At 36.9% G+C, this 24,975-nt stretch overlaps 1 protein-coding gene across 1 annotated transcript in view; it reads right to left on the bottom strand.

The window, feature by feature from the left end:
- DNA2 (DNA replication helicase/nuclease 2) overlaps positions 1-24,975 on the bottom strand; it is a 53,482-nt gene that overhangs the window by 15,036 nt on the left and 13,471 nt on the right. The window contains exons 5-14 of the mRNA XM_030334660.2: positions 24,437-24,568; positions 16,970-17,189; positions 11,291-11,408; positions 10,575-10,740; positions 8,076-8,270; positions 6,562-6,792; positions 4,253-4,369; positions 4,064-4,173; positions 3,116-3,225; positions 1,775-1,999 (exon numbers count right to left, since the gene is read on the bottom strand). Coding sequence (XP_030190520.1) covers positions 1,775-1,999; positions 3,116-3,225; positions 4,064-4,173; positions 4,253-4,369; positions 6,562-6,792; positions 8,076-8,270; positions 10,575-10,740; positions 11,291-11,408; positions 16,970-17,189; positions 24,437-24,568 — 1,624 coding nt within the window. The remainder of the gene's footprint in view (positions 1-1,774; positions 2,000-3,115; positions 3,226-4,063; positions 4,174-4,252; positions 4,370-6,561; positions 6,793-8,075; positions 8,271-10,574; positions 10,741-11,290; positions 11,409-16,969; positions 17,190-24,436; positions 24,569-24,975) is intronic.

Raw genomic sequence — 24,975 nt, 5'->3', positions numbered from 1 at the left:
CCCCAGTAAAAAAACCCAACTATTGACACATTCAACAATCTGAATCTCCAGGGCATTAGACTAAGTGAAAAACACCAACCCCAGAAGATTACATATTATACGATCTCATTTATATAACATTCTTGAAATGACAAAATTGTAGAAATGGAGAAGAGACAAGTGGTTATTAGGGGTTAAGGAGGGGGTGGGGCAAAAACGAAGTGGGTGTAGTTGTAAAAGTGCAACACAAGTAATCCTTGTGGTAAAGGAGCTATTCTGAAGGAGCTATTCTGTATCCAGACAGTATCAATGTCAATATCCTAGTTCTTTACTAGTTTTGTAAAATGGTGCCATTGGGCAAAGGATATACATGATGTCTATTATTTCTTACTACTGCATGCAAATCTATAGTTATCTCAAATACTAAGTTTAATTTTTAAAAAGTCAATCAGATATACATCTTAGCCACTTCAAAATTTTTCAATAACTGCTATAGACATTTGACAAAGGACTTGAAGGAACAGTCTATTACATTTACTTTAAGAGATTTTTTTTCAGACAAAAATATCAGTTAATTCCAGAGGGGCACCTGGCTGGCTCAGTAAATAAAGCATGTGACTCTTGATCGTGGGGGTTGAGTTCGAGCCCCATCTTAGGGGTGGAGATTACTTAAAAATAAAATCTTAAAAAAAAAACAAAAAACAAAAACACTTCCCAGAAAAATATATACAAAACATTAAATAATAAAATAAAAGCTAGGTTCTATATCAAAGTCTGGAAATACCTATAACAAGTCTGTTCATGTACCATTGCTTTGAATTTGAACTTGCTAAAAAAATCCCGATTATTAGTAATATAATAACATGTAATATAATAATGTGTTTGGTGTTCCTCTGGGTTTCTGGCACAGAGCTCCTAAAACCCTTGGAATTTCCTGAGTGCAAGGGGTGAGAGGAGTATCTTTTGTTATTCATAATAAATCCCTTTCAACCACACCTCAGTTTATGCTAATGAGGTGGGAGTTGGTTGCCAGAGGAACAAACCTAGAGATTAAAGAGTCAAAACTTTCAGCTCCACCCCCTCCCCTCTACCTCAGGGAAGGGGAGAGGGGTGGGGATTGAGCTAATCACCAACCACCAATGATTTAATCAATCAAGCCTACATGATGGAATCTTCATAAAAACCCTAAACAAAGGGGTTTGAAGAGCTTTTGGTTTGATGAACACCTGGTGTTGGGAAGGTGGTTCATCTGCAGAGGGCATAGAGCTCCATGCCCCTCTCCACATTCCTTACCCTATGCATCTCTTACATCTGGCTGTTCCTGAATTGTACCCTACATAATACATCCAGTAATATAGTAAGTAAAGCACTTACTTGAACTCTGTGAGCCATTCTAGCAAATTCTCGACCCAAGGAGGGGGTCATGGGAACCGCAATTTATGCCTGGTTATGCAGATAACACAGAAGGCCCAGATTTACAACTGAGAACTGAAAGGGGTAGTACAATCTTATTGGGACTGAGCCCTAACCTGTGGAATATGCACTAACTCCAGGTAGTTAGTGTCAGAAGTGTTTTTGAGTAGAGAGCAACAAGTTTTCCTTTATTAGGATATTTTAATCTAGAAGATGGGAGCCCTGAATAAGAAACCAGAAACCTCGTCTCAGTTCAAAAGCAAACAGTAAATTATAAATTAATAAATTGGTCAATGTGACTGAATTTCCCAGAATGCCATTACTCCAATCACTCTAGCTGCAAAAATTACTGTTGGCATTATCATGCAATAATTGTACTTACATGACTATTGTAGAGTTCTTCTAGAAGAGCTAAGGATGTAATGGACTTGGATCGGCAAACTTCCTCCTCTGTGAATTTCTGGATGTCTAGATGTACCTTCTGAGTCTGACCCAAACGCAAAAATCCTATTTTAAACTTTGCTAACTTCAAAAGAATATTGTCAACAGCAGAGTGTGTATAGCTGGTCAACAAAACACTAAAACCACAGGCATAGAGAATTCTTACCTAATAGTGAATAAAAGAAAGGAAAATAGCATTATTTTTAATTCCAGATAATTTTTAACATGCTTATATTTTTCAAACAGAATCAGAAAATTTAATAGTTAGGAAGCATATCTTAAGAGCTGAGCCAAGGTAACTTTTTATTAAGTTAAAGTGTTTTATGACAAACAATCACATGGCATTATTGTTATTAAGGATATGTTAATAACATATTATTAGTGATAATAAAATTGAATACATATGAACTTTGAATAGTGCCTTGCACACAGTATTAATCGATAAATATTTGTTGCCATCATTTTGGTTATTCTAAGATTAGCACAGAAATTTACTGACATGGAGGGAGAATACCAGAAAAATCTATTTCAACCACTTCTATATAATTTATCATTTTTATTTACTTTATTGTTTAATGTTTATTATTAAATATTTATATTTATATATTTATATATATTCTATAAATAATTATATTTATATAAATATTAGATTTATAAATATGTTATATTTACACATATATTTTAAAATTTTTAAATATTTTTAAAAATTTAAAAATATTTAAAAATGTATAAATATAACATATTTATAATATATAAACATATATATTATATAATATTTAAATATATATAAATATTTATATTTATATATAGTAAATATTTATTATTTTTGAGAGACAGGAAAAAAGTGTGCACACATGCACACACATGCAAGCAAGGGAGAGGCAGAGATAGGGAGACAGAGGATCTGAAGCAGTCTCTGTGCTGACAGCAGAGAGCCTGATGTGAAGCTTGAACTCACAAACCACGAGATCATGACCTGGGCCCAAGTCAGATGCTTAGCCGACTGAGCCACCAGGCATTTTTTAAAGGGAAGGAAAACATACAATGACATACATGCCACCAACAGAAAGAGATCTCAGACAATCCTAAATGCAGGAAACCTACAACATGATTACAATTTTTTGTTGACTTAGTTTTTCTATTTCTCCTGTCATTCTAAAAGGTTAATTTGAAATGAAGACTTGATTTAAAATTCAGCCCTTTTGATAGCAGACATCACACTGTCTGAACTGAGAAGCTGATTTAAATACTTAGTTTCTAAGCAAAAGAATAATAACCTTACGAGAGTACATATGGTAGTTGTTTTTCCTGTTCCAGGCATGCCCACGATGAGTGTGTAGTCTTTTGAAAGAAGTACCTTTTTCATTGCTTGCCTCTGAGGTTTATTCAAACCTGCATTTAAATTTTAAAATAATGGGAAAAAGAATGTTGGATTTCAGTGAGCAAATTAACTAGAAGAAAAGTAGCCTTGGGGTGATGGGTGGCTCAGTCCATTAAGCCCCGTCTACGGCTTAGGTCATAATCTCACAGTTTATGAGTTCAAGCCCCACATCGGGCTCTGTGCTGACAGTGCAGCCTGGAGCCTGCTTCAGATTCTGTGTCTCCCTCTCTCTGCCTCTGCCCTGCTCACACTCTGTGTCTCTCTCTCTCTCTCTCTCTCTCTCTCTCTCTCTCTCTCTCAAAAAAGAAAGCAGCCTCTATTCAAGTCTGTTCTTGAATACATCTGTTTGTCTGTCTTTCTTTCTTTCTTTCTTTCTTTCTTTCTTTCTTTCTTTCTTTCTTTCTTTCTCTTTCTTTTCTTTCTTCCCTCCCTCCCTCCCTCCTTCCTTCCTTCCTTTTTTAAATGTTTATGCATTTTTGAGAGAGAGATATAAAGCACAAAGAAAGGAAGGGCAGAGAGAAAGGGAGACACAGAATCTGAAGCAGGCTCCAGGCTCTAAGCTGTCAGCACAGAGCCCTATGAGGGGCTTTAACTCAGGAACTGTGAGATCATGACCTGAGCTGAAGGTAGATGCTTAACCGACTGAGCCACCTAGGCGCCCCTAATAGGTCTTTTCAAAATAAGAAAATGTGACAGTGATGTTAAAGTGTATATGTAAACTGTTTCCTAAGAGAATCTGTCCAAAAATTATAACTGCAAGTTAAATAAATAACACGACAGACTATGACATACATTACATTATAAATACAACCAAGAACAATGGTAGAAGACATGCTCATTATCACATACCTTTCAGAATGCAGGCAACTGTATCCTTTGCATCATGTGGAAGAACAGAACTGAGGTAGGATATAAACTGAGGTTCACGAAAGTCAATGATCAAATCTCGAAGTTTCTGACTGACAAGGAAAAAAAATGCTTTTAGTAATATTCCTTAGGAAAGTGGGGTAAATTTCAGATTTATTCATTGTTACAAACCTGACACGAGTATTTTCCATCAATTTAGAAAGATTTCCTAATGGGGTATCTATATCACAATTCTTTTCTTCCTGGTCCAATCTGAACAAAGTTGATTCTGGGAGTACTGACAAGTTCCTACAACAGCAAAACACATGTACATAAATGTTTTTCATTTAACACGGTCAGTCTATGTAAGAAATACACTGCTGTTTGCTAAGAGTAAATGGGCCAGAATAGCTATTAAAAATGGCTACTAGGCCCTAAAATTCATACTTGCCAATCAAAGACAATAGAAGAAGGGTGGACTGGCAGGAAAAGAGAGAAAAGTAGGGTACAAGACACTAAGGTCAAAGCAGTTAATCAGGAACCTACATCTGCTGAAATTCACTAGGCCTTGGTTTACAGTCTAGCCTGGGCTCACCACCCCCAGAAGGATCCTGAACACATGGCCCCTCTCTCTCTTCTAGCCTGGAGCACAGGTCTCTTTCCTGATGCCTTCTCCCACTCTTCCTCCAGCTCCTCAAACCCTAGGATTCCTTCCATGGTCCTGTATACTGCTCTTCCTTGGAATTTCCCTTTGGTTCCAAGCCCTTATGTGGCTCTGACCTCATATTCCTCTTCCAACTGGTTGCTCACCCAAGCTTCAGGTTTGGATATCCAGCAGGCAGCAGTATCTTTCCACGTGGCCAAACCAAGGCTATGAAACTGAATATATTCAAAACTGAACAAATCTTCATCCCTGCTGAACCTGATCCTCATTCTGTGGTTCTGATCCCAGTTAATAGCACTTGCTTCTATACCACTGCTTTATTCTTCCCTCTCCCTTAACCTCACCCTCTTCCCAACCTGCATATTCAACCAGCATACATTGTAAAAGGAGAAAATGAAATGGTGAGAGCTCAGAATAAGCTTCATAGCTGACAAAGGGGGTCTAGCCTGCCTGCCATTCATGTGGTTGTGAGAACTAGATCAGATTATGTCCACATAAGCATTATAAAACAGAACATGCTAGATAAATGTTTGGCAGTTTGGTAGCTCCTCAAAATATTAAACTCAAAATAGTGCATAGCCCAGCAATACCACTGGTAGGTACCTACAAAGGAAGATAAAAAATATATTCACATATGGGGCGCCTGGGTGGCTCAGTCAGTTGAGCATCCGACTAGCTCAGATCATGATCTCACGGTTTGTGAGTTCAGGCCCTTCATCGGGCTCTGTGCTGACAGCTCAGAGTCTGGAGCCTGCTTCAGATTCTGTGTCTCCCTCTTTCTCTCTGCCCCTCAAAAATAAAGAAAACTAATAAAAAAATATTTAAAATATATATATATTCACATAAAAATTTGTATGTGTATATTTATAGCAACACTAGCTATAACACCCAAAATGTGAAAACAAGTCAAATGTCAATCAGCTGACAAATGGAGGAGCAAAATGTGGCCTATCCACATAACAGAATATTATTCAGACATACAGAAATAAGGTACTGGTAAATGCCAAAACTTAGATGAACCTCATAAACATTATACCAAGTAAAAGAAGCTAGGCAATAAATAACAACAACACATATTTTGATTCTATTTATATGAAATATCCAGACTAGATGCATCCATAGAGACAGAAAACAGAATAGTTGTTGCCAGGGACTGAGGGGAGATAGACTGTTTAATGGGAATGTTTCCTTTCAGGGTGATGAAAATACTAGATAGAAGTGACAGTTACACAATATACTGTGAATGTATTAAAGGTCACTGAACTGTATGTTTTTAAATGGCTAGTGGTTAATTTTGTGTTATGTGAATTTTACATTTTTTTTAAGAAAAGGGAATGAAGTGGGGCACCTGGCTGGGTCAGTCGGTGGAGCATGCAACTCTTGACCTAGAGGTGGAGAGTTCAAGCCCTAGGTTGGGCATAGGGATTAGTTTAAAAAAAAAAAAAAAAAAAAGGAAGGAGTTGGAGAATGAAGTATTGACATGTGCTACTCCATGAAGATGAATCTCAATAACAGTATGCTACGTGAAAAATGCCAGTCACAAAAGACCACATATTGCATAATCCCATTTATAGGAAATGTTCAGAACAGGCACATTTAGAGAGACAGAAAAGAAACTGGTGACTCCCTAGTGTAGGGGTTGTGAATACCAAAGGGTACAAGGGTTCTTTCTGGAGTAATGAAAATATGCTAAAACTGACTTTGGTGATGGCTGCACAACTCTAAGGATATACTAAAAACCATGGAATTGTATACTTTAAACGAATGACTAGTATAGTATGTAATTTACATATCAATAAAGCTGTTACCCACCCCCTCCAACAGAACTTTTCATTACCTGTCTAATAAACAGGTTACTGATGTCATGTTAATCTCCTTCACATATCCCCTAGACAAAGCAAACAGTGTCCTCTCTTCTCCACTTAAAATAACTCTATCACCTGCCATTAGATTTGTGATAGGCATGGCACCATTTTTACGTTGAAAATTATGTAAATATTGCCCATCACAAACTGTCTTTACATGTTCTGTTCTAATCAGGTTTCCAATGCAGTTGCCACTCTCTTCCCTATGAAACAGAGAGAAAGAGAAAAAGCTTCCATTTACATCATATATATAAATACTGTATTTGCATTTTTTCCACAATTTACTTGTTCCTCTGACCCCTGGAAGTTATAATGGTAACAATGAGTCCATCATTTTTACATTTTCTACAATCTACATTGAAGTGTTAGAAATGCTAAGGAAACATTCTGTTAGTTTTAAAATAATCTCTCACCAAACCATCCCTAGACAAGTGCTAGGAAGCACATCCCTTGTTGTACCCACAGGCTGGTTTCTCTGAACAACATGTATCAGCACTTTGAACTCTGAACAATACCTCAACTTCATATGCTGATACATGTAACATTACAGAAAGCAAATGGTAATAACGTTTCCTGAACCTGATGTGAAGAAAATAGTCCCTATTTCTTTAGTATTTATAAAAGGATTTGTAATTATTCTTATTAAAATAATGGCAAGCAAACTGATAATTCCACTGTTTCTAAGAGATAAGTATTAAGCATTTACAATCTCTCAGGCACTACTATTAAATACTAAACAACTTCAGAAGCTTGTTGGCATGTACACTTGACACATTCACTATACTTACGGAGTCTATCAAAAGCTACTTACACTTTATCCACTGTAATGACTCCTTGTGTTAAAATTTACTATTAAGAAAATGATTCAATTATTTCTAAAGTCACATTAAAATCAATATTCATTCTCAAAAGTTATAAACAAGTAGATGAAAAGCAACTAAATACTAAAGAAAAATACTATGTAAAGATAACAAAATTACTTATTTATAAGCAACTTGTAAAAAAAATAGATATCACAAAATGACTAACCAACTTTAGAAAATTTGAATCCATATTTATAAGCAACTTGTAAAAAAACAGATCTCACAAAATGAAAGATGGACCAACTTTAGAAAATTTGAATCTGTATCAGAACTTACTAAATATATAAACTTTATAAAATACTAAGTGAAACTTCATTAACTTGTACTCTACTAGGATGCTAAAATTCACCTTATGATATATTAAACTTTATGCTCTTTTCAATGATAAACAAGGACTTACCAATAATTTTTAAAATAAGATTTCTCAAGTCATATTTAACCTACTAAAAGTAACAATTGTGCTCTACTTAGAAATAATTCCTTCATAGCCATCTAGAGTTGGCATGAATATATGAAACTGCACATCTCTGAAATGTTATTACATATCCTGACATTTTTCCAAATGTCATCCCATTAGCTAATATAAGTTATTGACGTTTTACTGTATTAAATGGACCACTCACATTTCTGAAGCAGGCATTAACCATATATGTTGGTGATTCTTTTTATTATCCTTTGATTGTGACTCCAGGGTTAACATTAGACACCAAAGGCTGAAATACTCCAAGTGTGAAAGCTTCAGATGTTGGGTTTCTTCTTTTATTTTGGGCAGCATGCCAATCGGGACTGAACTGTCATCCATCTGTTGTTCAACTGCTCTAAAGATATAGCTCCAAGTCAGAGATGTATATAAAATATTAGACTGGCTAGCTATAAAAATGAGGCTATTTCTAAAATAAGCACATGTATATGATGATCACCATAGCTTATAACCAAAGCTCCTAATTTTCGTTAAAAATCATTTCAACATGTTATAAGCAAAATGGCTTTTTATAAAACAAAATGCATAAGAAACCCAGTACTGCATTATTTTGCTTTTAAGGACTATCACCCTAACTTAAGTTTGGGATACTCTAGTTTTCATTCCTATATGTAGCAAATCTTGGCTTTTTATACAATTGCATTTCTCAAAATCACAATATTGTACATCCAGCTCTGTATCATAAGAATGTCAACATAAAAACATGGAGAATTGTATGGAATATAAATTCTGCTTAATACTAATTTTGGGATTATTGTATAGAAATAAATGTTATAGAGGCATACAAAACATAAAGAATAAAATAAGATTTCTTCTGCCTTTAAGAGATCATTTATTTGATAAAATACTTTTAAAAGTCCTTTATGGGGACCTGGGTGGCTCAGCTGGTTAAGTGTCTGACTTCAGCTCAGATCATGATCTCAAGGTTCGTGGGCAGCCTGGAGCCTACCTCTGATCTGTGTTTCCCTCTCTCTGCCCCTCCCCCGCTCACACTCCGTCTCTCCCTCTCAAAAATAATAATAATAAACATTAAAAAAATTAAAAAGTAAATAAATAAAAGTGCTTTATGTGGGAGCGCTTGGGTGGCTCGGTTGTGTCCAACTTCGGCTTAGGTCATGATCTCATGGTTCGTGGGTTCGAGCCCTGCAAACAGTTCTGGGCTGACAGCTCAGAGCCAAGAGCCTGCTTTGGATTCTGTGTCTCCCTCTCTCTGGCCCTCCCCTGGTCACGCTCTGTGTCTCTCTCAAAAATAAATAAACATTAAAAAAAAAAGTCCTTTATGTGAATAGACTGAATTAGAACTTTGGACTTAAACAAAAGAACTTTGGTCTTGCTTTGATATTGTTTCCTACTCTGTATTTACATCTAACTACTTTTTTGTGTCCTTCAAGATTTCCACTGGCCTACGAAGGTCCATAAGACACCTAATAAACTCTCCATACATAGAAAAATACACATATAGGCACCTGGCTAGCTTAGTCAGTAAAGCATGCAACTCTTTATCTCAAGACTGGAAGTTAGAGCCCCATGCTGGGTATAGAGATCACCTAAAAAAAAAAAAAAAAAAAATCTTAAAAAAAGAAAAGAAAAATAGACATCTATAAACAAAACAAGTCTGTTGAATCATACTAAAAGAAACAATTTCCCTGTTTTTAACTAGACAAGGCATGAAATTAAAATAGCAACTAAGAACTGGAAGATTTCTTAAATATCATTTAAGAAAAGTTACTTAGAATTCCTATACTAATTCCCTTTTTCTCTTTTTAAGATTTTTTATTTTGGGGTACCTGGGTGGCTCAGTCGGTTGAGCGTCTGACTTCGGCTCAGGTCATGATCTCACGGTTCGTGAGTTTGAGCCCTGCATTGGGCTCTGTGCTGACAGCTCAGAACCTGGAGCCTGCTTCAAATGCTGTGTCTCCCTCTCTCTCTCCCCCTCCACTGCTTGCACTCTCTCTCTCTCAAAAATAAATAAACATTAAATTTTTTTTTAATTTTTTAAATTTAAATTATTATTTTTTTTAATGTTTATTTGAGAAAAAGAGAGAGAAAGAGAGAGGACATCAGTAGGGGAGGGGCAGAGAGAGAGGGAGAAAGAGAATCCCAAGGAGGCTCCACTGTCAGTGCAAAGCCCGATGTAGGGCTCAACTCCACCAACAATGAGATCATGACCTGAGATGAAATCAAGAGTCAGACGCCCAACCAACTGAGCCGCCCAGGTGCTCCAAAGATTTTTTATTTTTAAGTAATCTCTACACTCTACATGGGGTTCAAACTTACAACTCCGAGATCAATTCGCATGTTGAGCCAGCCAGACCAGTTGAGCCAGCCAGACGTCCCTTAACCAGATTCCATTAAGTCCTAAAATTATTTCATTTCCCCAGAAACTATTTGCAGCAAAAATAAGTAACCACTTTTGGAAAAAGCTTAGAATGCATTCTATTATTCCCCAAGGAAAAAGGCTGCTTACAAAATATGAACTGTACTTTTATTCCCCCTACTCTCTTCATTTTAGGAATACTACCCACAAAGAAAAATAACTAAAATGAAATCATCAATGCCAGACCATACAACAAAGTTAAATCCTTTTAAGTTGAGTAAATACTTAACTGGAACGAATACTTTTGGAAGGCAATGTTTTTACCTGCTATAAAGAGCACAGTTGCCAACATGTGAACAGTATTTACAAGTTTGCTCTTCCTCAATTATTTGTGGCAAAGGAGCAAGGTTTGTCTTCTCCTTTCCAATAGAAGATTTGCTAATACGGTTAGACAAAGAGAATGCCATCTGGTTTCTTAGCCTTAATAATTCTATGGGGGAAAAAGGGGGGTAGTTTAAGAATTAAGTAAAGCTTATTACATATCCTTCTCACATAAAGCTTTCAGATTTAAAAACATAAAATAAACAACATTCGTATTTCCCATTACACTAGAATAACCACTGTTAACAAATTGGCATATATTTCCTTCAACTGTTGCTCACTTGATAAGTTCTTTTAAACAACCATATATCTCATAAACAGTAAATATTGTGAAGTTGGTATTTATAATTAAATTTTAAGGATGAATACAGCTATCTAGAATGTCTCAAATATAAGACAGGAAGCTTAAAATAAATTTTTGAATAATAAAACTTTAAAAGGTTAATGTTTTCATCTATACAGTATATTGTTCAAATTCTTTTAAAAATATACCACAATCAATCAATCAATCAATCAATCCACAACTACACATTACAACCTGTATTAGGCCTAGCAAATATAGTGGATACTGCCAGGTATATACACAGATTGCCAAAGGTTAAAGGAAAAAAACAAACAAACAAAACCCAGGGAAGTGAATTGAGAGAGAACAGCTCAACCTCTTTTATCAAGATGTTTGGCGGGCACAGGGTACATGTGGCCAGTCTTGAGGTAAAGGAGCAGACCGGCCTCTGGATCAGCTCTCCTCTCTTGACTTAGCAGTGTGTACAGAACAAGCTGTGAAAAAACATTGTACATTTTGTCAAATAAAACTTGAGCTCTCATATTTCCATGCATGTTTAGCAATCAACACATATTGTAATTTTAAAATCAAAAGGTCAAATGAAGTTATTTCCATTTTGAAAACAATACAAGGCAAATTAGTAGAGGTAACAGGATAATTCAATGACAAATATTTAATTTCCACAACATGACCACTGTTTATACTTCTCAGTTTTACACCAAAAAGAGATACATAGAATTTTTCTTAGTAAATATTTAGATTTCCAATAAATTAAAGAGGGAAATTAACCAAACTATATTTCACATTCTGAAGTTAACAGACTTTAGACACTATTTTCCCTGTTTAAAATAAGTGAACTAAATAAAATAAATAAGTGAACTAAACACAAAAATGCGTGTTACTTATGTCATAGTTACTGGGACAACTAAGTGAGACTAACTCTACAGCGTTCACTGCTTTTTGCAGAGCATGAGTCATTATTAACTGCGTTAAATTTATGTGGTGCTCTCCTGGGAAACCATCTAAGACAAGTTAGAAACAGCTGGTTTACAGTTCGTGAAAACACCTTAGCAGTAATGGCAAGTCATTCAGTCACAGACACCCTACTAACAAGTTAGCTTGTTTTCCAAGAGATTTCCAAGATGAAAATGTTGAATGATTTGTCTTTAAATCATTCTAAAATACCAACACCAGTCATTGTAATTAACATGCCTACATACGTCAAATTATAATTACATTCTTGTTTTCTAAGCTATATTTAAAATATAATGGGGCACCTGGCTGGCTCAGTCAGTAGAGCATCAGACTCTTGATCTCGGGCTTGAGTTGGAGCCCCCCATTGCATGTAAAGATTACTTAAAAATAAAATATATTATTTTAAATTTTATTTATTTTGACAGAGAGAGCATGCACACAAAAGCTGGGGAGGGGCAGAGAAACAGAGAGAGAGAGAGAGAGAGAGAGAGAGAATCCCAAGCAGGCTCCTGGCTGTCAACACAGAACCTGATGTGGTGCTTGATCCCAAATCAAGATGCCCTTACATAATATCCTGATGAAGGGCTGTTGCTTCAATATTTGAGCCTATGAAGCATGTTTTGGGAGGCAGTTTTACAAACATACTACTCGTGTTCGTGTTCCCTGATACAGCATAGGTACCAAATAAAACTTTTGAAAAACTTTTTTAAATTAAAATGAATCCATAAGTGACAGGGTAGAGCCTTGGGGCTGTAGACCAAGGGAGTCATCTGAAATTGTTTCTTTCTGTGCTATTTTTCCCTCCAAAGGAACTGAGGCAGAAGGAAGGAATATAAAGAACTCTGATGCTGGAACTTATTAGAAGGGAAAAGTATCTGAAATGACATTTTCTTATATTGTAACAAAAGGAAATTGGGTTGAAATTTTACAGTATTATTATAATTCAACTGTATCACAAGTTAAACAGGTTTTTTTTTTTTTATAAGCTGGTTTAGATATCATAGCTCCATATAATATTTTTCCTTTAAAAAATGTGTTTTGGGTGCCTGGGTGGCTCAGTCAGTTAGGCATCTGACTTTGGCTCAGGTCATGATCTCATGGTTTGTGAGTTTGAGCCCTGCATCAGGCTCTGTGTGGACAGCTCAGAGCCTGGAGCCTGCTTTGGATTCTATGTCTTCTCTCTCTTCTGCCCGCCCCCCCACCTTGCCCCCATTCATGCTCTGTCTCCATCTCTCTCTCAAAAATAAATAAACATTACAAACATTTTTTTTTTAAATGTGTTTTAGGGGTGCCTGGCTGGCTCAGTCAGCAGAGCATGTGACTCTTCATGTCAAGGTTGGGAATTCAAACCCCATGCTGAGAGCTTACTTTAAAAAAATAACAAAATTGGGGCTCCTGGGTGGCTAAGTTGGTTAAGCATCTGACTGGCTCAGGCCATGATCTCATGATTCATGGGTTTGAGTCTCACATCAGACTCTGCACTGTCAGCACAAAGCCTGTGTGGGATTCTCTCTCTCCTTCTTTCTCTGCCCCTTCCCTGCTCTTTCTCTCTCTCAAATAAATAAACTTAAAAAAAAAAAAAAAGACAAAAAAAATAACAAAATTTAGGGGGGCCTGGGGAGCTCAGTTGTTTGAGCATCTGACTCTTGATTTCTGCTCAGGTCATGATCTCATGGTCCATGAGATCGACCCCACGTGGGGCTCCGTGCTGAGTGTGAAGCCTTCTTGGGATTCTCTTTTCCCTCTCTCTCTGCCCCTTCCCCACGTGCTCTCTCCTGCTCTCAATAAATAAACAAACAGAAAAAAAAAAGAAAAAAGACATGAGTTTTGGTAACATTATCCATTTATAAAGACCTTCCTTAAATTAAGTTAGTCTATAACATGAGCTTTTTCTGCATTACCAAAGTGAAACAGTCAGATCTTCTAAGAAGGGATATATATGTCTTTCCTCATCCCCAATACCTATATAACTCAATGGTTTACTGTAATTTCTTCAATGTCTCTTTTTTACTTTTTGTTGTTGTTGTTAATTTTAGAGAGAGAGAGAGGGAGAGAGAGAGAGAACGCACACGCATGACTAGGGGAAAGTGGCAGAGGGAGAGAGAATCATAAGCAGGCTCCATCTTCTACCTAGAGCCCAACCTGGGGCTCAATCCCACGACCCTGGGGTCATGACCTGAGCAGAAATTAAGAGTCAGATTCTCAACCCACTGAGCCACCCAGGTGCCCCTCCTTCATTCTTGAATAGTGAATATGCAATATAAATTCCAATATTTAAAAAAAAAATTTTTTTTTAATGTTTATTTATTTTTGAGACAGAGAGAGACAGAGCATGAATGGGGGAGGGTCAGAGAGAGGGAGACACAGAATCTGAAACAGGCTTCAGTCTCCGAGCTGTCAGCACAGAGCCCGACGTGGGGCTCGAACCCACAGACTGCGAGATCATGACCTGAGCCGAAGTCGGCCACCCAACCGACTGAGCCACCCAGGCGCCCCATAAATTCCAATATTTTTGTTTGAGCCTTGCTCTAATCATTTTCCTCGTGTTTTAATACAAGAAATACTCTATTATTCTTAAAATTCTTCTTGTAGCTTCTCTTCTTGCAAAGATAAAAGTTTCAACTGACTAAAATTAATTACAATTAATATTCTTTGTATACAGTAATATTCTTGAAGGTAGAGTCAGAATGGCAACCTTAGAATGTCTTTGAATCTTGACAACTTTAGATGCTAAAATGCTTTTATATTTCTCTTCCTTTTAGCAATCAAAAGTGATTTCAATCAAACTTGTCATTAAAAAAATAAAATTTTCGGTCACATGTACATAGAACACTATTTTTCAAATCTTTGACTTCAAAAACAGCTTTTCTTATATCTTGGCATGATTTTCCTTCCTCAAGAGAGCTTTAATCTTTAATTAATTTAATCTTTAATTCATTATTTTAGCCATTCCTGTATTGCCAAAGTGAAAAGTTCAAGTCTTCTAATAGCAGAAATCTATTTTTTCCTCTACCTCCAATATCTGTAAAACCCAATAAGGGGTGAAACACCAATTCCCAAATGGAAAAGCTTGCATGGGAACATTTGGTGATGGGTATACAATTAAGAATGGTGAGACAGATTTAATGAGAAAAAGTCCCTTTAATTGCTAATTAAGTATTTTGAATCCGAACAGTACTTTATATAAAATCTGTTGAAACTAAAATAAATAAATAAATAAATAAATCTGCTGAAATATCATGTAAAATTCCAAGGGCAAAAGGAAATTTAGGTTATATTACAAATGCTATGTTATATTATTTATTCCCATAATATATATTATACCATAAAAATACAATAATAGTACTATCTTTTAGTTTTACCTTTGTTGGTATAAAACTGTCTAGAACATAAATAAACTTAAAAAAATATTTGGGGCATCTGGGCTCAGTCGGTTAAGCATCCAACTCTTGATTTTGGCTCGGGGCATCATCTTGCAGTTGGTGGGTTCAAGCCCCACATTGGGCTCTGCACTGATAGTATGGAGCCTGCCTGGGATTCTCTCTCCCCTTGTCTCTCTCTCTGCTCCTCCTCCACATGTGCGCTCTCTCTCTCTCAAAATAAATAAATAAGCTTAAAAAAAAAAAAAACAAAAAAAAAAAACTGTTTAGAATATGCCACAGACTTCCAATGTGGAGATGGGCAGAGGGAATGAAAATAATGAGAAAATTGGGAGGGGGGGATGGGCTGAATAGGTAAGGGGCATTAAGGAATCTACTGAAATCACTGTTGTACTATATGACAACTAACTTGAATGTAAATTTAAAAAAATAAATTAAATGAAGAATAAAAAAATTTTTAAAAAGAAAATAATTAGAAAACAAAATAAAATTTCATGTTAATTGCTTTAAGTCATTATAAATAATATAAATTCCAGATCGTTTTGGAAGACAATAAAAGACTGTTGGGTTTATACATACCTAATACAAATCCATATTACTTTAAGATTTCTCAGAAACTTTAATACGCTAACATGCATCATTACATCTTCAAATATACTTGGTTTCTGCAACTTTTATCACCAAAGAATTATTTTTTTAGGAGTATCTGTTTCATAGTTTGGCAGCATAAACTTGGCAACACTGGCCTACAAATTCAGCTATCATATTTCTTTGCTGGGGAAAACTTTCTGCTATAGCTATGTATACATTTATAAACAAATTGAGTACTCTGGGTACGTCCCAAATTGAAAAGGACTGAGGGGCTCCTGGCTGGCTCAGTTAGAAGAGCATATGACTCTTGATTTAGGAGTCATGAGTTTGAGCCCCATGTTGGGTGTAGAGATTATTAAAAAAAAAAAAAAAAGGGGCGCCTGGGTGGCGCAGTCGGTTAAGCGTCCGACTTCAGCCAGGTCACGATCTCGCAGTCCCTGAGTTCGAGCCCCGCGTCAGGCTCTGGGCTGATGGCTCAGAGCCTGGAGCCTGCTTCCGATTCTGTGTCTCCCTCTCTCTCTGCCCCTCCCCCGTTCATGCTCTGTCTCTCTCTGTCCCAAAAATAAATAAACGTTGAAAAAAAAAAAAAAATTAAAAAAAAAAAAAAAGTACTATATGAAACTTAAATAACAATTATACAAATTGAACCAAAATATGTAAGCAGACCTACATTTTTTTCAGACCTATTTTTTTTTTCATTGTTTTAATGTTTTATTTATTTTTGAGAGTGAGAAAGAGAGGGAGACAGAGTATGAGCGGGGAAGAGGCAGGGAGAGAGGGAGACACAGAATCCGAAGCAGGCTCGAGGCTCTGAACTGCCAACACAGGGCCCGCATGGGACTAGCACCCACAAACCATGAGATCATGACTTAAGCTAAAGTCAGACGCTTAACCGGCTGAGCCACCCAGGCGCCCCAAATATATATATTTTTTAAATGTATTTATTTTGAGAGAGAGTGCAAGTGGAGAAGGGGTAGAGAGAGAGAATCTCAAGCACGACACACGACTTGATCTACAAACCATGAGATGACTTGAGCCAAAATCAAGAATCACTTAACCAACTGACCCACCCAGAAACTCCCAATTTTCTTATTAAGACTTATACCCACCTGACTACGATGTTCAATAGAATTTAATTCTTTGCCAGTTTTAAGTTCCAAAGGCATTATCTTATATTTCGTTTTATATCCTCGATGTATTTTCACACCAACTGTGACATCTATTTTGCCTTTCAATCCAAACCTAGGGGACCAAATGCTTTCTTCAATATCCAATGAATTTATGACTTCAATATTACACGTTGAATTACTGTTACTACCATCACTTGGCCTAAAAAACAAAACACAAAAATACTTAATTAGAACACTTAGCTCGTTTCTCATATGCTGGCATTAACTTCATTTTACAACAGAGAATGTAGGGATGGGAAACCATCCACATACCTTTATAGCAGTGATTCTCAAAGTGTGGCTCCTAGACTGGCAGCATCAGCATCACCTGGGAACTTGTTATAAAAGCAAATTCTCAGGCTCCACTCCAGACCTACTCAATCAGAAACTCTCTGGGTGAAGCTGAGCAATTTGTTTCACAAACTCTGCAAGTGATCCTGATGCATGCTCAAGTTTGAGAACTGCTATCCTATAGCCTCTAACTAATGTAATTTAAATTTTCTTAATGTTTACGGGAACCCTCCTGCACTGTTGGTGGGAATGCAAATTGGTGCAGCCGCTCTGGAAAGCAGTGTGGAGGTTCCTCAGAAAATTAAAAATTGACCTACCCTATGACCCAGCAATAGCACTGCTAGGAATTTATCCAAGGGATACAGGAGTACTGATGCATAGGGGCACTTGTACCCCAATGTTCATAGCAGCACTCTCAACAATAGCCAAATGATGGAAAGAGCCTAAATGTCCATCAACTGATGAATGGATAAAGAAATTGTGGTATATATACACAATGGAATACTACGTGGCAATGAGAAAAAATGAAATATGGCCTTTTGTAGCAACGTGGATGGAACTGGAGAGTGTAATGCTAAGTGAAATAAGCCATACAGAGAAAGACAGATACCATATGGTTTCACTCTTACGTGGATCCTGAGAAACTTAACAGGAACCCACGGGGGAGGGGAAGGAAAAGAAAAAAAAAAAGAGGTTAGAGTGGGAGAGAGCCAAAGCATAAGAGACTGTTAAAAACTGAGAACAAACTGAGGGTTGATGGGGGGTGGGAGGGAGGGGAGGGTGGGTGATGGGTATTGAGGAGGGCACCTTTTGGGATGAGCACTGGGTGTTGTATGGAAACCAATTTGTCAATAAATTTCATATATATAAAAAAAAAATAAAAAAAAATTAAAAAAAATAAATTTTCTTAATGTTTATCATCTATCCTTTTCAGTTCATTTCTACTACAATCTTCCTAACTTGGGCCTTTAAATTCCCCAGTCCTAGATTACTAGAGAAGTCTATTTAGACTATGGAAGCCACAATACCAATCTGAATATTCTGGTATACAATTATTACACTGATTAATATAAAATGGCTTGAATATGGTTGCACCCAGGGTAGCAAAGGTGTGTTCTTCATTAACACCATATTAAACTGTGTATGAGCTACCTTTCCCCATCACCTATGCAGTGTGTGTCTTGATTATCCAACACTTCACCGCTATACTCCCCACAACTATCTTCAAAAGGACCTCATGTGCTCCTACATTTACTCATTGTTTTCTTTACTTAATCATTAAATGAATCCATCTCTGTCACTATCAATATTTAAAACTAAGTACTCAGCATTGTTGTTTGTATTACAAGAGGTTCTGAGTTTAATATCTTAACTGTTAAGAAAGCCAAGAGCACAGGAAGGAGGGAAAAAAAAATCTATAAACATCAAAGGAATTAGGGGATGAAAATAACTTTCCAAGCCTCTTATACTTTTCTTAGATCTAAGATTTATTTTCAGAGCAGTAAGTTATTCTTCAGGAGAAAAGTCAGATAAGCACTAACTTTTATTAATCCTATTTCAGACTCAAAGCCAAATAAGATATTAAATCTAATGGAAATCTTACATGAAAAGGAAAATTTTTCTAGTAATAAAATGTAGTTTAAGGGCACCTGGGTGACTCAATCAGTTAAGCAGTCTTAATTTCGGCTTGGGTCATGATCTCACGGTTCGTGGGTTTGGGTCCCACATGTGGCTCTGCAATGATGGTGCAGAGCCTGCTTGGCATTCTCTCTCTCCCTCTCTCTCTGCCCCTTCCTGGTTCACAGGCTCACTCTCTCTCAAAAAAAAAAAAATTTTTTTTAAGTATTTTATGACATATAAAAATTGAGATTTATTATAACCATCAGAATACATGATTTAGTTGACTCTGGTTTACTAATTTTATGTTATTTATTTATATCAGCAGCTATTTCTTAACAAATGAGAATATTTTTTAAGAGAAAAATTGCCACCTTCAGTCACTTTTTTTTTTTTAATTTTTTTTAACGTTTATTTATTTTTGAGACAGAGAGAGACAGAGCATGAACAGGGGAGGAGCAGAGAGAGAGGGAGACACAGAATCCGAAACAGGCTCCAGACTCAGCTGTCAGCACAGAGCCCGACGCGGGGCTCGAACTCACGGAACGTGAGACCTTGACCTGAGCCGAAGTCGGATGCTTAACCAACCGAGCCACCCAGGCGCCCCCTTCAGTCACTTTTTTAGCTGTTTCAGGATGCTTCAAATATAATCTCCAGGTATGTATGAAATTCAAGAAAGCTACAACTTATCTGAAATTTCTTAAATATTATTGTTTTCTCTATCCAAATGTTATCTAATTGTGTTATATATTCAAATATGCGGTGAAATAACACAAACTTTATTATTCACAAAATGTTACATATATACTTAATAGAAGATAGGTAATGAAACTGTTAATGTTGCTAATAAAATTAATTCCCCTAGAAAAAAGGGTAATGTGATTTTACACCTAGATCTGTGGAATAAATGACAGTATTTGAATTCAACTACTATGATTTTAATCAACATAATGCTATAAAACTCCTTCAAGAAGGACCTGATGGAGAATAGATTATCATGAAAATGAAGAAAATATACATTTACCACCAATTGATGAGAAAGTTGTCTCTTTAAAAGGCTTTTAAAGGTCTCATTCTTGGGATGCCTGGGTGACTTAGTTGGTTAAGCATCTGACTTTGGCACAGGTCATGATCTCACGGCTTGTGAGTTTGAGCCCTGCATCGGGTTCTGTGCTGATAGCTCAGAGCCTGGAGCCTGATTCAGATTCTGTGTCTCTTTCTCTCTCTGCTCCTCCCCCGCTCACACAGTCTCTCTCTCTCTCTCTCTCTCTTTCTCAAAATAAACATTAAAAAATTAAAAAATAAATAAAGGACTCATTCTCTGTGCTATATACTAAATTTTTTGTTGTCGTTGGTTTTGTTTTGTTTTGTTTTTTTAAAGACTGGCTATAAACTGCTGGGAAAAGGGCACAAGCTAAAATACAGAGGAGCGCCTTCTTCACATATAAGATTCCATTAGAAATAACTGAGACAAAGAAAAATCTTGTACCAAAACACAGAGATGAGAACACTGAGCTGGGAATCTTGGTTCCTACTATAGACTCAACTCCATCACTGTTTTTCATATAAAACCTAAACAAGTCACACTATATTTCAAGTCAAAAACAACTCTGAATCCCACCTTTTCCCCAGCTTCCTGATATACTTCTTCCAGCCTACCAAATCCCTTATTGATCCATCCTAATCCCTCAGCCTCCTTTGATGGAGTCTACTCATCTCCCCCTCTGTCCTTACATAGCACACCCTTACCTCCCAGAGTTCTGTGCCTCTTCTGTTGCCCTGCATGTTTTCTTTGAGCAATGCCCTCCACTCCTATGTTTTCAACTACCAGCAACAGAGTTTTGGAGAGAGTTAGTCTCCCTGTAACACTAGTACCTAGCATAATCCTGAGCACAGACACAGCATATGGAATACATGTTTGCTGAATAGGTTAAGTCCATGAGTCTATGAGAAAATGCAGCTTATGACTGTAAAAACAATAAGTTTTAACCAAAAGAAAAAACATGGAGACAAAATGCTAAAACAATTAAAGAGTAAAAGAAAAGCTAATATCTGAAACAACCATGAAAATGGATATTCACTACAATTTTAACTTTCAAGCAAATTTAAAGAACTCCAAAATAAACAAGAAAGGAAAAGAAAGGTGTGCAGTGAGAGAGGGTAAATAAGGATAAAGAAACAATTAGGAACAAGAGAAATCAAAAATTCAGCTTGTAATTATTACAGAAAATCAATAGAGACCAGAATGACAGAAATACTACAAAACAATGCAAGGAATCAAGAAAAGAATGACTACTTAATAAACACTTAGTTGTTTATCACAATGAAGACTAAAGTACCAAGATCCATGCCCCATCCTAGACACAGGCAATCTGCTCCAAAGAAATAACAAAGAATGAAGCATTTATAAATTTATAAAAAACACTACAAGAGGCTGGGGGTTGGGTGGGGGACACCTGGGTGTTGGACTTTGGCTCAGGTCATGATCTCACGGTTCACAAGTTCGAGTCTCACATCAGTCTCGCTGCTGTCAGCACAGAGCCCACTTTGGATCCTCTGTCCCCTTCTCTCTGCTGCTGCCCAGCTTACATGCGTTCTCTTTCTCAAAAATAAATAAACATTGAAAAAAAACAAAACACTACAAGGGGGCACCTAGGTGGCTCAGTCAGTTAAGCATCCTACTCTTGATTTCAGCTCAGGTCATCATCCCAGGGTCGGGGGACTGAGCCCTGGAGTCTGCTTAAGATTTTCTCATTTCTTCTGCCCCCCTCCCTGCTCAAGTGTTCTCTCTCTCTAAAAAAAATTAAATTAAATTTAGTTTATTTTAAAGTTTAATTTATAAATAAATATGTATTTCAAAATCAAAAAAATAATAAATAAAATAATATAAAAATCTAAATCCTGGCAAACTGATTGTGGTAATGGTGCACAACTCTACAAATATACTGAGAGTCACTGAACTGTAAATAATAATAATAAAATAAATAAAAATAATTAAAATCCTGCTGGCAGATATAGGATTTCTTAAATTATCATTTTTTTTTAAAGCTTATTTATTTATTTTTGAGAGACAAAGAAGAGAGTGAGCAAGGGAGGGGGCAGAGAAAGGGAGGGAGAGAATCCCAAGCAGGCTCCATGCTATCAGCACTGAGCCCAATGCAGGGGGAAGAGCAGAGAGACAGAGAGGAAGAGAGAATCCCAAGAAACTTCTGCGCTGCCTGACTTGGGGCTGGATCTCACAACTGTGAGATCAAAACCTGAGCCAAAATCAAGAGTTTGACACTTAACCGACTGAGCCACCCAGGCACCCCAGACACAGGACATTAAACATTACTAGCAACCTTCTAAAATGATTACAAAATTCTCAGAGAATTCTAGCAATATGTAAAAGGTTGTAAAATTTCTAAATATCTTTGATGAAATAGTCCACTTCTGAGATTTCAATGCCAGGAAATAAGTGTTCTCATAGTCAACCCTTCCACTAGTGTACCCTCATTCCTTCTCCATACTCAAGACATAACTGAACTCTCCCATCTCTCAGGATGAATTCTGCCTTCTCTGTGGAACTCTCCCTGTCAACATATGAACATGTCATACTTCCCATCTTCAAAACAACAGCAAATCTCTCTTAACCCCACATGAGCCTCTGCCTACCATTCCATAGAACAACCTCTCAGTATGGTTGTCTAACTCCCTGTCTCCAAATCCTCCTCTACCAGTCTCTCTTGATGCCCTTCTAAACACACCTGCTCCCCTAGAATCACTGCTGACTATTCTTTCCCTCTTACTCCACATCCAATCCAAAATCTATCAGTTCCTACCTCTCAAGTCTGACCAAAATCCAACTGATTCTCATCACTTCCACAACTCTCACTGTGGTCTAAGCCACCGGCTTCTCTTACTTGGATTCTTGAAAGAGCCTCCAAATTGGTCTACTTCTGCCCTTATCCTACATCATAGTCCCAAAAACGCAGCCAGAATGAGCCTTTTAAAAGTAAATCTGAGCAATGCATAAACTAGTACAGGGGTTAAGTCACACAGCTAAATTGTGGCAAAACTGGGATTCACATCTGGTCTCAGTATCTCCTTTTTTCTTTATTAAAAAAAAAATTTTTTTTAATGTTTATTTTTGAGAGATAGAGTGCAAGAGGGGGAGGGGCAGAGAGAGAAGGAGACACAGAATCTGAAGCAGGATCCAGGCTTAGAGCTGTCAGCAGTGCCTGATGCAGGGCTTGAATCCATAGAGATGCAAGATCATGATGTGAATCTAAGTCAGACACTTAACCAACTAAGCCAACCCAGTCACTGCTGTCCTTTGAACCAGGGAACCTCAGACAACAAATTGATCAAAGGAACTGACGGTTCCCAAGATTTCTGTTGCACAAGTCTTAAACAAGTTATTCAGATCACAAAATGTCCTGAGATAAAATACTAAGAATATTGAAAACAAATATTAAGAATATTAAGAAAAAGTTAAGAATATTTACATGAATGGAAGCCGTGCCTATTCAAAAAAAAAAGAAAAAGAAAATGTTGCTCATTTAAAAAAAAAAAAAGTTAAATCAAAACCCTCTGTGCAAACTCTCCAGTGGCTTCTTATCTAATCAGAACAGCAGCCAAAGTCCTGACATGGCTTCTTCCAAGGCCCCAAGAAAGCTACTTCTGCTCCTTCCTGTCTCACTCTGCTCCGGCCACCCTGGCAAGTGTGCATCACCCAGGGCTTTTACCTGGAACGTTCTTCCTGGAGACAGCTGCACGGTTACCTCCTTGATTTCCTTCAGGCTTCACCTCAACACCAGCTTATTACAGAGGCCTTTCACAACCATTCAGTGGAAACATGTCCCACCACCACCACTACCAACTCCACTTTCCTTCTCACATTATTCCACACTGCATTTATCACAATCCAGCCCCCTGTTATTTACTTGTTCAGTAGTCTAGAAGCACCTTGAAGTCAGCTGCTTTTTTTTCATACGATAATCCCAGCACATAGAACATCATTACTTGGCACATATTAAGCATTCAATAAATATTTCTTGAATGAGTAAATAATGAAAGAGAAAAAAAAAGTATTACCTATTATCAATGCTACTTTAAGGGGGAAAACAATAAAATCCCAATGCCAAACAGCATTAAATGGTTAAATGCAGGATTTAAACATAAAGCACAAATCCACAGGACAATCAACAGATGACATAGTCCATACATGATAGTAATAGAAATATATATGAAATTAGGACCCCCACAATATTTACAAATTGGCTATTTAAAAAACATACTGACATACAAAAATCAGAAGAGTTTATTATAGTGAAAATAGAATTTTTATTCACTAGATTAATTTTGGTTTTGGAAAGACACTCAGAACTGTAATTTATAAAATAAGCAAACAAAAGCTAGTTGTAATAACTTGACCTTTTAAAAAGCTTTAATTCAACATACAGAATAAAATCCTAATCTGAACATATGAACACCATATAAACAAAATGAGTTTCTTACAGAGAGAGCTGCATCTGAGGGAAGTCAGTTGAAATATATTTATGCATGAAATCTCCGGCCCATTTAGAAAATGAAGGAAGATACTCCTCTACTTCTTGTTTTATCTCATCTTGATTCAAATTTAAGCGATACCTGCCAAAATAAGAGATTAAACATGAAAGCATGAATATGAAAAAATTAAGTAAGGACAAAAATATCCAAATAAGCAACTTAAGTTACTCAGCAACTAATTAACGGATATATAACGCGGTGTATACATGGGGCACTTGGCTGGCTCAATCATAGAACATATAACTCTTGATCTCAGGGTCATGAGTTCAAGCCCCACATTGGGGATAGAGTTTACTTAAAAAATAAATAAATAAAATCTTCTGTGGGGGTGCCTGGATAGCTCAGTCAGTTAAGTGCCTGACTTCAGCTCAGGTCATGATTTCATGGTTGGTGGGTTCAAGCCCCATTTGGGGCTCGCTGCTGTTAGCACAGAGCCCGCTTCGGATCCTCTGTCCTCCCTGCTCTCTGCCCCTTCCCTGCTCATGCAC

Source organism: Lynx canadensis, chromosome D2, assembly GCF_007474595.2.
Source record: "Lynx canadensis isolate LIC74 chromosome D2, mLynCan4.pri.v2, whole genome shotgun sequence".
Taxonomy (NCBI): Eukaryota; Metazoa; Chordata; class Mammalia; order Carnivora; family Felidae; genus Lynx; species Lynx canadensis.
Note: the sequence above shows the minus strand (reverse complement) of the source record. Positions and strands in the feature narration are given on the sequence as shown.